At 40.4% G+C, this 16,008-nt stretch overlaps 1 protein-coding gene across 4 annotated transcripts; it reads left to right on the top strand.

Annotated features, from left to right (window-relative positions):
- Window positions 1–201: 201 nt before the first annotated feature.
- LOC309721012 (uncharacterized protein) lies at window positions 202–3,141 on the top strand. 4 transcript variants are annotated; one of them, XM_082558312.1, is made up of 9 exons: window positions 211–365; window positions 448–518; window positions 635–755; window positions 890–1,054; window positions 1,291–1,878; window positions 1,950–2,294; window positions 2,395–2,463; window positions 2,709–2,765; window positions 2,925–3,139. In XM_082558312.1, exons 5-8 carry the CDS (start codon window positions 1,767–1,769, stop codon window positions 2,762–2,764), a joined length of 582 nt encoding a protein of 193 aa, XP_082414438.1. In that variant the 5' UTR covers window positions 211–365; window positions 448–518; window positions 635–755; window positions 890–1,054; window positions 1,291–1,766; the 3' UTR covers window position 2,765; window positions 2,925–3,139. The 4 variants fall into 4 exon arrangements, 3 of the variants coding, with proteins under 3 accessions (XP_082414438.1, XP_082414439.1, XP_082414440.1); XR_014280630.1 differs by lacking the exon at window positions 2,395–2,463 and having other exon boundaries at window positions 202–365; window positions 2,925–3,141; XM_082558313.1 differs by having other exon boundaries at window positions 211–518.
- Window positions 3,142–16,008: the final 12,867 nt, after the last annotated feature.

Raw genomic sequence — 16,008 nt, 5'->3', positions numbered from 1 at the left:
AAGTCAGAATTCTGAGATTAAAGTCAGAATTCTGACTTTTTTCAGAATTCTGAGAAAAAAGTCAGAATTCTGAGATTAAAGTCAGAATTCTGAAAAAAAGAAGTCAGAATTCTGAGATTAAAGTCAGAATTCTGAAAAAAAGAAGTCAGAATTCTGAGATTAAAGTCAGAATTCTGAGATTAAAGTCAGAATTCTGACTTTTTTCAGAATTCTGAGATTAAAGTCAGAATTCTGAGATTAAAGTCAGAATTCTGACTTTAATCTCAGAAAAAAAAAAAAGTCAGAATTCTGAGATTAAAGTCAGAATTCTGACCGAAACCAAAGCCAACAAGTCGAGAGTCACGCTGCTGCACCACATCCTGCAGGTAATGCTGGGAATACTACGAATACTGGGGAATACTGCAGTATTCTCATAATAATTCAGTTGCTGCTGTTTGTGACCCTTAGGAGGCTGAAGAGAATCACCCCGACCTGCTCAACCTGCCCGATGACCTGGAGATCTGTGCAAAGGCTGCTGGGTAAACACATATAGGAGTTCAGTCACGTACAGACTGCTGGGTGGAGTCTGTGACGTGGTAGCTCAGGTGTTTCGCCTGCAGCGGTGTTAAATGTTGCCCTCTGACTCCACCTGCAGGCTCAGCTTGGACTCTATTCAGTCTGAAACAAAGACTCTAAACAAACGGCTGAAAAACTCAGAGAGGAGCGTTTCCTCCTCATCTGACGACATGAAGGAGCAGTACCTGTCCACCATACAGGTGAGTCACTCAGGATGAGGCTGTCACCTTTACGGGCAGATAAATCCAGTCTGTACACTCACTGACACCGTTTTAGTGGGACAGACCTGCTGTTCCAGGTGAACTTACCTGTTGTTCTTATGTGGTGTTACCAGGAGAGCCTGCAGGCTGTTGAGCAGCTGCAACTCCTGCTGTCATCTGTGGAGGAGCAGAGGAAGCACCTGTCCGCCTACCTCTGTGAGGACAGCAGCAGCTTCTCCCTCGAAGAGCTCTTCAGCACCATCAAGGCATTCAGAGACCTCTTCCTTCGAACCCTCAAGGTCAGCGCCAATCGCAGTGCGGCTCAGTCTGCAGGACTCATACCCTGCCGCACGTTTGCATGTGTCATTTAAACTATGTCTCAGCCAGCCAATCGGCTCTGACTTGAACCGTGACAAAGTGTGGTAGCTGCCACACATTAGTCCTGTTTCCCTGTAAATGTTAAGCTCCGCCCTCTCTGGGGGGCCGGTTAGCCTGCTGAAGTTTGAACTGTGTGTTCCTTTTATTCTTCGATCAGGAGAACGAAGGTCACAGGGAGCAGGAGAAGAGGAGGAAGAGGTTGGAGGAAGGGAGGAAACTGAGAGAAGAAGCCCCCACCAGAAAGATCAGCAAGTCAGACACCATTATTTCACCTTAAATCCTCCCTCCTTAAATGGAGAGACAGGTGTCCCTCACCTGTCTCTCCAGGTGTGGCAGGTGAAGGACAGGTCAAGTGCAAGTGGAGAACAGGTGAGACATGTGAAGGGCCGGTGACGGACAGGTCGAGAATCAATAGCTGACATCAGCAACATTTTTCTGCAACAGTTTATCAGCAGCTGAATATTTAAAGGAAATGATGTGAGAGCATCAGGACGAGAAGAAAGTTTGTAAAGATTAAATGCTGCTGTACCTGTGAGGCTGTCAGGTGATGCAGTGACAGCTTTCACCTGTTGTTTGTGACACGTGCGCTAAGCTCACAGGGGAACGTGTGTCTGTGCTGCAGTTAGGACAGACATGGCCAATTGGGACGAAGGATGCACCGTCGACAACCTGCTGGCCGAGATCAGGAAGGGCTGCAGGCTGAGGAAGACAAGCCCACGGGCAGAGCCGGACGGTGGGGTCGAAGGTGAGAGCCCGGCAGGACTTCTGCAGACTTTCTTGTCACTACTGCTCGTTTGATCAAGTTCTCCTTTTCAGGTCACCCCGGGGTCACGCAGATGTCACCGGCCCAAGATAAGCCAGATTTTCCCGAGAAGCCTCGGGAGGAGGTCCGGACTCCCACACATCCACCTGCTGGAACCAGACCAGAACCGGAGCCAGCAGAGCCAGACAGAGCTGCCTCAGAGCTCCAGGCCCTCTGTGAACGCCCCGCAGCTGAGGTCCAGGGTCCGGAGTCTGAAGTGGACACCAGACCGGCGCAGCAGGAAGTCCAGCACACAGCTAGTCAGCAGGATGTGACCCAGGTCAACAGGAGCAAAGATCCTAACCCGGAAGATTCTGCTCCCCGGAACGCATCAAACACCTTAGACACCAGCCCAGCAGGTAGAGTGAGGCGCTGTGCTCTCTGCTTCAGGCTTTGAGCACGCTCAGTGCTGCTGTTTGTTTCTGAAACATGGAAATTTTAATGCTTCCTGTCCCACAGCCCACCCACACAGATCAAGTTGTGTTCAGTGTTTGCAGCAGAGTGACGGAGACTCGGCCGCAGATTACAGTTGAGTGGAGTCGAGATTGCCATACCATGGTGATGTAGCCGGGTCAGTCTGGCTGTTGTGATGTAGCTCTGAGTCTATGAGGTCACTTCCTGTTCCTGAACATTAGTGTTTCCTGTGACATGGTGAGCTGAGGCTCAGGCTGTAAGGTCTCATCAAGACGATGATAGAACATCCTTTAGTGTTGATGATGAAATAAGCTTTATATCTAGAAACCGACCAATCGTATCCTCTCTTTGATCTCCAGAAGGCCACACAGGAAGAAAGCGTTTGAAGAAAAAGAAAAAATGCATCCTTCAGTGAGGTGAGCTCACCTGCAGCTGTGCATAAATCCACGTCAGCGGCGATTCACTGCTGTCCTTCACTCTAAAGCATTTCATTGGTCGAAATGTTTTTATGTTGTGGGATTTAAGGTCTTTTTTTAAATATCATTTATTATTTTATTCTTCTTCTATGGTTCCAGGTACATGGGTCAGGACTTGTTTCTGTGGCGACAGGACTGGACCTGCAGGAGAACAAAGTGTTTAACCCTCTGTAGAACCTGGGACCATTTCGTGGCCTTTGCGTTTTTTAATTCCACACCATTTCCACTGTGTTTTACGGAAGAGGATTAGGGCCACTGGAAAAAAAAAAGGAAAGAATTCTGACTTTAAAGTCAGAATTCTGAGATTAAAGTCAGAATTCTGACTTTTTTCAGAATCCTGACTTTTTTCAGAATTCTGACTTCTTTTTTTTTCTGACTTTAAAGTCAGAATTCTGACTTTAAAGTCAGAATTCTGACTTTAATCTCAGAATTCTGACTTTAATCTCAGAATTCTGACTTTAATCTCAGAATTCTGACTTTAATCTCAGAATTCTGACTTTTTTTTTTCTGAGATTAAAGTCAGAATTCTGACTTTAATCTCAGAATTCTGACTTTAATCTCAGAATTCTGACTTTAATCTCAGAATTCTGACTTTAATCTCAGAATTCTGAAAAAAGTCAGGATTCTGAAAAAAGTCAGAATTCTGACTTTAATCTCAGAATTCTGACTTCTTTTTTTCAGAATTCTGAGATTAAAGTCAGAATTCTGACTTTAATCTCAGAATTCTGAGATTAAAGTCAGAATTCTGACTTTAATCTCAGAAAAAAAAAAGTCAGAATTCTGAGATTAAAGTCAGAATTCTGAGATTAAAGTCAGAATTCTGACTTTAATCTCAGAAAAAAAAAAGTCAGAATTCTGAGATTAAAGTCAGAATTCTGAGATTAAAGTCAGAATTCTGACTTTAATCTCAGAAAAAAAAAAGTCAGAATTCTGACTTTAATCTCAGAATTCTGAGATTAAAGTCAGAATTCTGAGATTAAAGTCAGAATTCTGAGATTAAAGTCAGAATTCTGAGATTAAAGTCAGAAAAAAAAGTCAGAATTCTGAGATTAAAGTCAGAAAAAAAAGTCAGAATTCTGAGATTAAAGTCAGAAAAAAAAGTCAGAATTCTGAGATTAAAGTCAGAATTCTGAGATTAAAGTCAGAATTCTGACTTTTTTCAGAATTCTGAGAAAAAAGTCAGAATTCTGAGATTAAAGTCAGAATTCTGAGATTAAAGTCAGAATTCTGAGATTAAAGTCAGAATTCTGAGATTAAAGTCAGAATTCTGACTTTAAAGTCAGAATTCTGACTTTAATCTCAGAAAAAAAAAGAAGTCAGAATTCTGACTTTAAAGTCAGAATTCTGAGATTAAAGTCAGAATTCTGAGATTAAAGTCAGAATTCTGACTTTTTTCTCAGAATTCTGACTTTTTTCTCAGAATTCTGACTTTTTTCTCAGAATTCTGACTTTTTTCTCAGAATTCTGACTTTTTTCTCAGAATTCTGACTTTTTTCTCAGAATTCTGACTTTTTTCTCAGAATTCTGACTTTTTTCTCAGAATTCTGACTTTAATCTCAGAATTCTGAGATTAAAGTCAGAATTGTTTGGTTTTTTTCCAGTGGCCCTAATCCTCTTCCGTAGTGTTTAATGGAGTATAGCCAAATTTTCAAACATGTATTTTTTTTTCCCATTTTATTTTAAAATTTCAGTCTGAGTTTTTTAAATGAGCTTAAATGGCTGAATAAAAGGCATACATCCACTATCGAACCTCGTGGCCGATTTCTGCCCCTTGAAACCCATTATAAACGCTATTTTTCACTGCAAATTAATTACGGTCAAAGGGATCGTCGATGTTTAAGTTTCACTTTCATTTTGGAGGAGGCCTTAGAGTTGTAATTTTTTTATTTGTCCACCGGGTGGCGCCCTTGCTTCACATTTGACCCCTGCTGGAAAACAGCGGGCTGCTTAAACAGACCTGCGGGAAAGGAAGCCTGATTCCCGGCGTGCAGCAGCGGCTTCGCCCGCTGATCGGGCGGGACCATTTTCGGTCCCTAGGACCGTGAGAGGGTGCATTTTTTTTTTTTTTTTTTTTTTTGGTCAACAGGAAATGACGTATTTGTTGTCACGTGTGTGCTGGAAAAAGGAGTCCCCGGTGATCGTACCCCGGGAAGATGCACTTTTTTCGGCCTAGAGGAGCAGCATTTGCCGCCTGGAGAGCAGGAGCATGTGCAGAAGACCAACCGGAGAGTTGGTGAACAGGTTGGCAAACCATGAAAGCCATATGTGTGGTGCTTCAACAAACACTCGTCCAGAGTGATCAACATAACAGTGTGTCGGGTTGACTTTTATACAAACAAACCAAAAAAAACAAAAACATGTCATTGTGAAGCTTTGGCAAATACTAGATTGGTCAACTGATGTGCCGTAAGCATCTGTCAGGCTCTCTGACAGTTAGTTAGTGTTGCCTACAGTTAAAATATATAATTGTGGTGAAGAGTTAGTATGATTTTACATAAATGGAACCCACATTTAGGAGCCCTTCAGTAAATCCAGGCCAAGCTAAGAAGATGAGCAATGGGAGAAAGACCAAGGACAGAACACATGGAGATGACTGACCAGCGAGCTTTTAATGCTTAAATCTCGTCAAAGTAACTTTTTGTTGTGACTAAATTGTAAAGAGGGATGTGTGTGTATAGAAAGATGGCTGTTAGAGTAGCAGATGTTTAATTTTGTCTAAATTCACTATTAATTTACCTAATCAATTCAAATCAGAGGGAGAGGACAAAGAGATTGTACAAGATCAGGAAGAACAAGGTGAGCCAAAGAGTGAAGGGAGATGGAAAAAACAATAATTATTTTTCACAAAATAATTTTACATACAATTCATGAATATTTTGTGTGCTTTCCAGTAGCTTGCTTAAAAAAGGCAGTGGACATTGTAAACATAACATACTAACATGAACTAGAAAATTATTTGCGAGCAAAAATGCAATGTGAATGAGACTAAAAGTGAAGAAGTCACTTGGATGAATGACGTAGCGTTTCTCCCACTGAAAACACAACGTCCAGATGAACACAATCAACCTTATTGCATACTCTGAAGTAGTTAAGTTTCAGAGTAGGGTAGGTTTGAAGAGATTTGAAGATTTTGCCATTCATTTGAATGGGAAGAGAAATTTTAAAAAGTTTAAAAGTTACAACAAAGAAAAGCAATAGCAGCGTAGTCCTGAATGTAAACTGTCAATGTAAAATCAGCCCTCTTACCAGTTTGCTTCTTGTCCAGGTGTATCGAGTTGCAGTGTGATTTTCCTTCTGTCTTTAATGAGTAATGGTACTTTAAGTGCTTGATGATTTGGTGGACTGACTGTGCTGCATGTAGCTATGAGACTGAAGCAATGTTGTGCATGTTTCTCTGCTTGTCTGCATTGCCACAAATTGTTCTATTTGGTGATGTATCATAGAACTGTACTATATAGTGTATGTAAGTTTGTATGTTTGCTAGTAACTACCATCAACCTAAGGTCTCAGCTAATTTATCTTTGCAGAGATGTTCATTTGATTGTAACAGCAGTAGGAAAGAGCAGTAACAAGAGTAGGACAGCTAAGCTAATTATGGCTAAACATTTGGAATTTAGTGAAAGCAAAAATGGACCTTGCAAAGATGGATAGGTTTATTTAGAAAGTCAGCTATTTACATTTAGTGTTCGTCCCAAGTAGGAGATTTTGAATTGAGTCTAAATTGACCGCAAATTTACTTAACTTGTTAAAATCAACCAGGCTGTTACTGAAGCAGTCGAGGAATTACCTTTGAGGTCTCAGTCATAGGTATTAATGCAAAATCTAACATTACACTAACCTTATATTTTTGTAAAAGGCAAAATGGACTTTTTTCCAGGGTGGGGGAGTGTTTCATGTCTGTAAGTTAAAATTGTTATTTTTGTTGTTTCCTGATTTCTAAGAATTGGGAGAACAATTACATGCTAACAAAATGATGCATTTTGGTTGCCCATGTTTGGTGTTGCTTTGGGCTTAGGGTAATCACTGACGATGACTTACACCTAAAAGAGCTCAAAATCAGAAAACGTTGCTCTAAAACATGTTGACATGGTAAATGAAAATGAACAATAATCCAAATTGATCATGCAAACTGAAAGACTACTTACTATGTTTCTCTTGTTACTTCATTAGCCTCAGTGTTCTCAGATCATTCTTTACATAAAAGCACCCAGTTGTCTTGCAAAGAATGTGTAGGATTAGTGAAATCACACACATTCGAAGATACTGGTAGTTATTGTTTCAAATGCCTATTTCATGACAACCAGGCTAAATTCATCTAAGGGAGTATGAAAGAGATTATCTGGATGCTGAAATGATTGGTAAAATACATTAGGCCAATAATAGTAGACCTGTGCTACATTTGTCCAGCTAGGCAACACATATTTCTGCATAAGAGATACATGAGACACCCTTTAAATAAGCAAATTTCATGTTTAAAACATGGAAATGCAGCCAAAATGGACCATACAATGGCCTCAGTGAACACATCGGCACATAAGTAGAGATGAGGAAACTCAGTCACATTAGATATTAATATTACTATGAGTAAATTATATATATTATATATTCTGTTACATGGTTTAAAGAATACAATGTGATAATCACACATGAGAACGCTGTTTCCAGTTATACAAATATATTTTATTTCACTATTAAAGAAACCAATTATGTGAATAAAAGCTCACCACAAGAACATCTCCCAACCCAGTCTTACAAAGTTGCAGTCACAATAAAAACTGGGTATGGAACATGAACTGTTGGTGAGCTAAAAAAACAATCCTGGTGCTGATGCTTGTCACTGAACGTTTTGGACAGAGCTCTTGATTGAAATGCCTACCGTTGTGTGTAGGCATTTCGGTCCAGATGTTATGGAGTTCAGTTCAGCTAAGATGTATTTCTAAAGCACCGGATCGCAAAAATAGCCGCTTCTCGGCTGTTTATATTGTAAGGTAAAGACCATACAATATAAGAGAGAAAACCCCCCAACAATCAGATGATCCCCTGTGAGCAAACCCTTGATGACAGTGTCTGTGAAGGTTATCAGTCATCAAGGCCATTGGTGACGGTGGGAAAGAATAAAACTCCCTTTTAACAGGAAGAAACTTTCGGCAGAACCAGGCTCAGTGAGGGGCGGCCATCTGCCTCGACCGGTTGGGGGGGGGCACAGCTGTTATAACCCCTGACGCAGCATAGCTTCTAATTCTGAAAGATACGTAGATACCTTAAACCTGCACTCTATGCAGGACACCAAGCGATGACACGACTTGCAGTACTATAGGAGTCTATGCAGAAACAGTTTTCTCTCTTGAATCTCTGTAATTCTTTTGCTACTGAGTGTCTGGGTGCAGTCACTCATTTTGGGCCAATTAAATCAAATGAACTTCCATTGTCTGAGTTATAGCCCTATTGAACCTGCGTTAACCAGGTTTAATAGGGAGGGCCAAAGTCCTAGTTGTGCTAAATTTCCTCGAATTCTCCTCGGAGATTTTCGAGTAGCTTCCTTTGTTCTTGAAAGTTCTTTTCCATTTGTCTCATCGCTTCCCGTCCATTCCACATCTTTTTGGTAAGGTCGCTAACCGTATTTTCTAAGGCCTTATTTTGTTGTTTGAGTATGTCAACTTGGACATCGTAGTTGTTTATCAGATTGTTATGTGCTTCCTGTGAAACTTTGCAAACCCAAGCTCAGACTCCCAACGCCATGTCTTGTTTTCAAGGCTTCCTGTACATTACACAGATTTTTCTTGACAAGCTCTCTTTTCAGTGCCTCACATTCATGGCACAACAACTCCTTTTCTCTGTTGGTCTTGTTAAAATCATGTTGGTTGTCCTTTTCCATGTCTCCCACTTTTATAACCAAGCCTGTCTTGCTGCTTTGCATCTCTCCGATTTCTGCCTCCATTTCCTGCATCACCTCTTTCTGTTGCAGGTCTCTTTTCCTCTTGTTTTTAGAGAACCCACGTCGTTTGAAGAGAACTTCAGCGTTTCTTTGGAGAATTTTGTTCTCAATTAGGAGCTCTCTTTTCACTGCCTCAAATTGATGGTACAAAAACTCCTTTTCTCTGTTGGTCACGTTAAAATCATGTTGGGAGTCTTTCTCAGTGGCTTTGGAGATCCGTGATTCTCCTTTCACACCCTCATCGTGTGGTTTCAGTTCTTTTTGAGAATCACCACTCCTTTTGGAAAGCTCCTGGAGGTCCTGTTCAAGAAGTTCGTTATGCCTCAATATGTCAATTTCATGTGCAAAGCATTGGAGTTCCAGGGTCTGTCTGAGCTGTTCACTGTCCGTTGTTTTGTTTTCCTCATTCATGATCCTTTTTCTTTCTTCACTCTCTTGTAACTCTTTAAAGGCTGTGTTTGCCTGATGGAGCTCAGTTTTAACAGCCTGTATTTCCTGTTGCATGTCATCTTTTTCCTTTTCAAAGTCCCTTTTCAGCTCACACATGCGTTTTACCGTCACATCATTTTCCTCTCTTAAAGACGGGTTGTCCTTTTCCATGTCTCCCACTTTTATAACCAAGCCTGTCTTGCTGCTTTGCATCTCTCCGATTTCTGCCTCCATTTCCTGCATCACCTCTTTCTGTTGCTGGATCTCTTTGGTTTTGGAGCTGTTTAAATCCTTTAGAATTTGGTTACAATATTCCAGCTCTTGAATTTTGAAGTGAATTGTTTCATTCTCTAGTTGCAGGTCTCTTTTCCTCTTGTTTTTAGAGAACCCACTTCGTTTGAAGAGAACTTCAATGTTTTTTTTGGAGAATCTTGTTCTCATTTATGAGCTCTCTTTTTTGCTCCTTAAGGTCGGCGTTCTCGACTTTAAGGTCACATATGGTAGAGTTTTGTTGTTTGAGAGTTTTATTCTCATTTTTCAGCTCTTTGATTTGCTGTTGAAGTTTTTCGTTCTCGGCTCTCATGTTGCATACAACAGGATTTGACAGACTCATATTTCAAATTGAAGTTGATGCTAAATCTCTGTACTAACTAAAAGATTTTTTAAAAAGACGGTCAACTGTGTCAGAAACGGAAGTTTCGAGTAGTTTAAGTGTTTTCCTGCCTAGTGAATTCTTCCACTCTCTTTGAAAGACTGACAAGAGTGAGAACCTCTCCCCTATTTATAGGTTTTCGGGTGCTGATGTCATAAAGAAGATCAGAGATCAAAGGGATTCTGGTGAAACGTCACTGTGTCTGGTCTGGGCAGTTCTGAATTGAATAATAACAAAATGACGGGGGGCGTGTCTGGTAGCCATGTGAAGACGTGTTGTACAGGGCTCCTCAATGGACTAACTTGTTTCATAATTCCATTGCTCCAAAACTAACGAACTTTTAACAACAGTACGATAACACGCCCGTGTGCTGCTCTGAGGCACTTTTTACATCTTCAAGGCTACGGTGTACGAAATATGAGCAAAACTAGATCGGGGAAAGAGCAGGCCGCAAAAGCCTCGGACCATGCTGAGGACAGACCGGAGGCACCACCCCATGACATGAGTGAGATTATGAGAGCTATTGCTAGCTCTGAAAAGAGGATATTGGACCGTATCGATTCAAGCACGAAAGATTTAAATGATAAAATAGACACAATCAAAGAAGATCTGGAGAAGCAAGAGACCCGTTTGGAAAGTGTTGAGTTTGCTTTGAATGTTGTATATTGTATAGCTTTTTTTTTTGTTATACGTAAAATTGTATTGTATTTATTTAAATTTTTACTTTTTAATTATTTTATTTGCATTTTTTAATCACTAGGGTTTGAGAGTAACGAAATTTCTATTCTCTGTATGTCCTGTACATGTGGCAGAATTGACAAATAAAGTTGACTTGACTTGAATACTTCTTCAGACCGGACAGTGGAGTTGGAAAACGAGGTTAGCAAGCTGAAATCGGACGTTGCTAAGTTGACCAGCAAGTTGGACGACATCGAGGGGCGACAACGCCGGTGCAATGCACGCATTGTAGGGGTGAAGGAGGGCTTTGAAAACACCGGGAAACCTACGGCAGCTATTGCTACAATGCTGAAAGACATACTGGGCCTCGACTTTACTCCGATGCTGGACCGCGCTCATCGAAGCTTGGGTCAACAGGGAAACTCTCCCAGGGCAATCGTGGTGAAGTTTCACTATTACCAAGACAAGGAAGAGGTGTTCCGAAGGGCCGCCAAGTCGCAGCCGTTGCTGCTGCAGGACATGAAGATAAGCATTTTTCCTGATTTTACAGCAATGGTGGCAAAGAAACGAGCTGCTTTTATGGAGGCTAAACGTTTGCTCCGAGGCTGGCGTTAAGTTTGGACTTTTGTTTCCAGCTGTTCTCCGCATCACTTCACCGACGGGACAGGACAATCGTTTCACCGACCCAGCGGCTGCAATAGACTTTATCAAAAAAGACTTACGACGGCCGTGAGAGGTACAGCCGTGTGAGAAAAGATAAGTTGGACTCCACATGTGTGATTGCTTGAACTCAAGGGACATAGTTATACGTCGGTGCTGGGGAGATGTCAAGTAAATAATTGGGCCATAGTCATAAAAGGCCGGAAGGTAGAATGATTTTTGATTTAATTGATTATGAATACTCTGCCTTCCTTCTTCGTTCCGATTTTTGATATGTTCGAGATATTGCTGTTATTCTGGGGCATTTGATTAGAATAAACACGGGGAAAGTGGAAAATATAAGTTTTGGAGTTTTGTTTAGTTATTAAATGTTATATATTTGCCCAGTTGAGGGGCTGTTTGAGGGTTAACAGTACGTTTAGTCACTGTGCTATCCTAGCCTGGAGGGTTGCGATCTCAGGGATAATAGTAGATCAGCATGGGGTTTTGAGGCTCGTTTTATTTATTTATTTTTTTCCCTTTTTTTTTTTCCTTCTCCCCCTCTTTCTTTTGGGGGGGTTCCAGAGGTTGGGACATATTTTTTCTGCACCTGCATTTTGGTACCTGAATGGCAAGCTCGCAAAGTCATCTGCCTCTTCGTTTTATAACATGGAATGTTAAAGGTATAAATAATCCGGTTAAACGCACAAGGGTTTTTACTCATTTAAAATCATTGAGATCCGATGTTGTATATCTGCAGGAAACACACCTCCGATCAAGTGAACAAATTAAACTAAAAAAAACATGGGTAAGCCAAATATTTAGCTCAAAATTTGAGGATAGATCACGGGGTGTGGCTATTCTAATTAGGAAGGGGATTCCATTTATTCCACTATCAACTGTGGCGGATACCAGAGGGAGATATATTATTATACAGGGCAGGTTGTATGGGAAACAAGTCATTCTTGCTAATGTATATGGACCAAACTGGGACGACCCAAATTTTTATTGTACCTTTTTAAAACACCTGCCAGATTTAACAGAGTCCCATTTGATACTGGGTGGTGACTTTAACTGCGTACTTAATCCTCAACTTGACAGATCAAACCCAAAACCTGATAGCAAAATTTCAAAAGCGGGTAATGTTCTTAAATCCTTTATGCAATCTTATGCTTTTTTTGACCCCTGGAGGGACAAAAATCCTACATCTAAACAATTCTCATTTTTCTCACCAGTGCACCGGTCATACTCACGGATCGATTTTTTTTGTTGTAGATAGTAGAATTCTTCCCAAGGTTTTAGATTGCCAATACAACTCTATTGTTATCTCAGACCACAGTCCAGTACAATTAGATGTAAATTTTTATGAACGCTTAAGTCAAAAACCGGCCTGGCGACTTGATCCTTTACTCCTAACTAAAGACTCATTTAAAAAAAAAAAGGTCTCTGAGCAAATACAGTTTTTCTTAGAGACAAATCAAACCCAAGGGATGAAAATGACTGTTGTATGGGAGGCATTAAAGGCCTATCTTAGAGGCCAGATAATTTCATATGTTTCAAGGTTCAAGGTTCTTTATTTGTCACATGCATAGTTATACAAGTATAACACACAGTGAAATGTAGCCTGACACGCTCCTCGACATGTGCAAAAATTGGGGGGGGGGGTGTAGAGGAAGAACATTATTTATTTATTTATTTATTTATTTATTTATTTATATATTTATATATTTATTTATATATATATATTTATATATTTATTTATATATATATATATATATATATAGATAGATAGATAGATAGATAGATAGATAGATAGATATAGATAGATAGTATACACACTGGGTGAATGTGCAGTAGTAGCAGCAAGCAGGTGAATTCTGTACATTAATATGAATAGACATCTGACTATTTTACAGGATAGACAATATAAACATATTTAAAATTAAAGGAATTGAAATGTACATTGTGCCTTGGTTTAGAGTGTCTGGAAGAGTCCTGACTCAGTCAATTATAGATGATGTGAGAGGGCGGGTGTGTGTGTTTAGGGCACGGATGGCTTGGGGATAGAAGCTCCTCTTGAGTCTCTCTGTCCTTGCCCGGAAGATGCGGAACCTTCTACCAGATTGCAGAAGTTGGAACAGTTTGTTGCCAGGATGGGACGGGTCCTTCAGTATCTGCGCTGCTCTAGTCCGGCATCTCCTGGTGTAGGTGTCCTGAAGCGGGGGGAGAGCAATCCTGCAGCAGCGTTCTGCTGTACGGATCACTCTCTGGAGAGCTTTTTGGTCCTTCACACAGCTGTTCCCGAACCACGATGTCATGTTCTGTGTGAGGATGCTCTCCACAGCGCCTCATTTCAAAAAAAGAAATACTTACAACAAATGAACAACCTAGCCAACAGTATAAAAGAGATTGACTGCTTATATGCAGAAAATCCAACACCAGACCTATATAAGAGAAAATTATTACTAAATTCAGAATACAAAATTCGGTCCATTCAGCAAACAGAACGTTTATTTTTCAAATCAAGGCAAAAGTTCTATGAACATGGGGAAAGAGCCGGAAAACTTTTGGCACATCAAATTAAGCAATCCATATCAGCTAACACGATTTCTGAAATCTGTAAAACCTCTGGAGAAAAGACGTCTGATCCGAAAACCATTAATGACCAGTTTAAAATGTTCTATTCCAATCTTTATACCTCAGATCCGGTTGATGAAAAAAAGATTGCTGAAACGCTTGATAGATTACCGATTCCACAAATATCGGTAAATGACAGAACAGAAATTGATAGAGAGATAACCATTAGTGAAATTGTCGAAGTAACTAAATCAATGCAAAGTAATAAGGCACCATTTTCTGGTCCTGAAAAAAAAAAAAAAAAAGGCGATCGAAATGACTGTTGGTGCCAATCTTTAGTCCATCTAAAGGCCTAATTATAATAACAATTGAATATTACCTCAAATGTTTTTTTTTGGAAAATATTCAAGTTTTATGTTTTTTGGGGCAAAAAAAGCAGTGCGCTCATGTGACGAAACCGGGATATAAAGGGTTAAAATCCGCGAAATGTAATTAAAACTTGACATGAATATTTCAAGGAGAAGTAGGTCTAAAAGATTGGCTAATTTAAAGTGGAATAAAATATTAATATATAAATTTTTTATAGCACTTTTTTTGGGCGTGGTCGATTAGGACCGATAGTGTGTGCATTTTATGAAATGCGCTCCTGCAAAAAAAATAAAAGTGGATCGAAATGAATGTTGGTGCCAATCTTTGGTCCATCTAAAGGCCTAATTATAATAACAAACAAATATTACTTCAAATGGGTTTTTTTGGAAAATATTTAGTTCTTTTGTTTTTTGGGGCTAAAAAAACAGGGCGCTCATGTAATAAAACTGGGATTTAAAGGGTTAAAACAACGAAAATATAATTAAAACTTGACATGGATATTTTAAGCAGAAGTAGTTTTAAAAGATTGACTAATTTAAAGTAGAAAAAAATATTGATATATAACATTTTTAGAGCACTTTTGGGGCGGGACAATTTTTGGTCCCGAGGTTCACGAAAGGATGGGATTTTGAGGTTCTACCAAGGGTTAAAAGGGAAACACAATCATAAAGAACGAGGAAGCAGCAAGGATTCTGGGCGGAGCTTCCTGTGACTGACTGATCTAACCCTCGCTCACCTCTCAGTGGCGCCGAAGTGACTGCGTCCATTTGTGATGTCAGCAAGGTTTCTGTGTGCACTTCCTGTCAGGTCGAGGCGCTGCACTGTCTCTGAGCTCAGGTGGTCTGATGTGGGTGGGGCTCAGAAAGCACAGCAAATAAACTCTTTCCAGGTTAATGCCACCTGCCTGCTCACCTGGTTTCTTGCAAAAGACCTTTTAGATTAAAAGCCTCACATTGTTCCCGTGCAGGTGTTCAGGTTTTAGACTTTTCTGTTCTTATTGTTGATTAAAGTTCGCTGAGACTTTTACTGTTAGAATAAATGTTGTTCTAGCTCTTTGATGAGTCCTGTTTTTTGTTTGTTTGTTTGCTAAAGTACCGAACGGGACAGAAAAACAATCAGAATTGTCTGAGGGCCAGGAAAGATGCCCAACGGGTTTATTTCTTCAAGTGGAGAAAACGTGTCAATGTGATATTGGTCCACTTGATTGATCTTTATCATTATTATTATTATTTATTTATTTATTTAAAGTTATTAAAAATTGGACAGACAATTAGACAGAAAAGGGGGAAAGAAAAACAGAGGGGATCGGGGGACAGTAAGAGAAGACACTGAGAAAATCCATTGGGTCACCTGTTAACAGAAGAAAAAAGAAAACAAACAACAAGAGAACAACACAAAACAGAGGTCAAAGCAACAACCTATCTACGTGTAAGTAACAGTAAATACTAAATATTGAATGTTGAGCAGCACGCAAGATCAACAGCGCACGATATGCTTTAAGGTAGCAGCCAAGGAAGATATAGTTTGTGTCTGTGAGCACCCATGTGTACAACCCCCAGACCCAGGAGATGTTACCCTTTTCCCTGGGGTGGAGGCAAGCAGCCCGCAGCCACAGGGAGGCCAAGCGTCCTGATGGTGTACAGAGAACAGGGGTTGTGAAGACCCCATACCTCACTCCGCTTGCTCATATGTCGTGTTGCTGCGTGCTCTTCTAAGCGAGCAGCTCCTGTGCTCACCTGACGGTCACCTGCACCAAGGAGCTGCTGTGATTGACGGAGCAGCAGCTCTCCGAGAACCAACATGTTGGACTTTCAGTTCCAGGTTTTGAGCCACAAAGTACTCATTGCCATATGCAGTAATCTGATTGGTCAAATCTGAGCCTGTTTAGAAAAAATAACTCCCAG

This window comes from Aulonocara stuartgranti (genome assembly GCF_965226115.1).
Source record: "Aulonocara stuartgranti genome assembly, chromosome: 13".
Taxonomy (NCBI): domain Eukaryota; kingdom Metazoa; phylum Chordata; class Actinopteri; order Cichliformes; family Cichlidae; genus Aulonocara; species Aulonocara stuartgranti.
The sequence above is the reverse complement of the archived record's forward strand: the minus strand, read 5'-3'. Positions and strand labels throughout refer to the sequence as shown.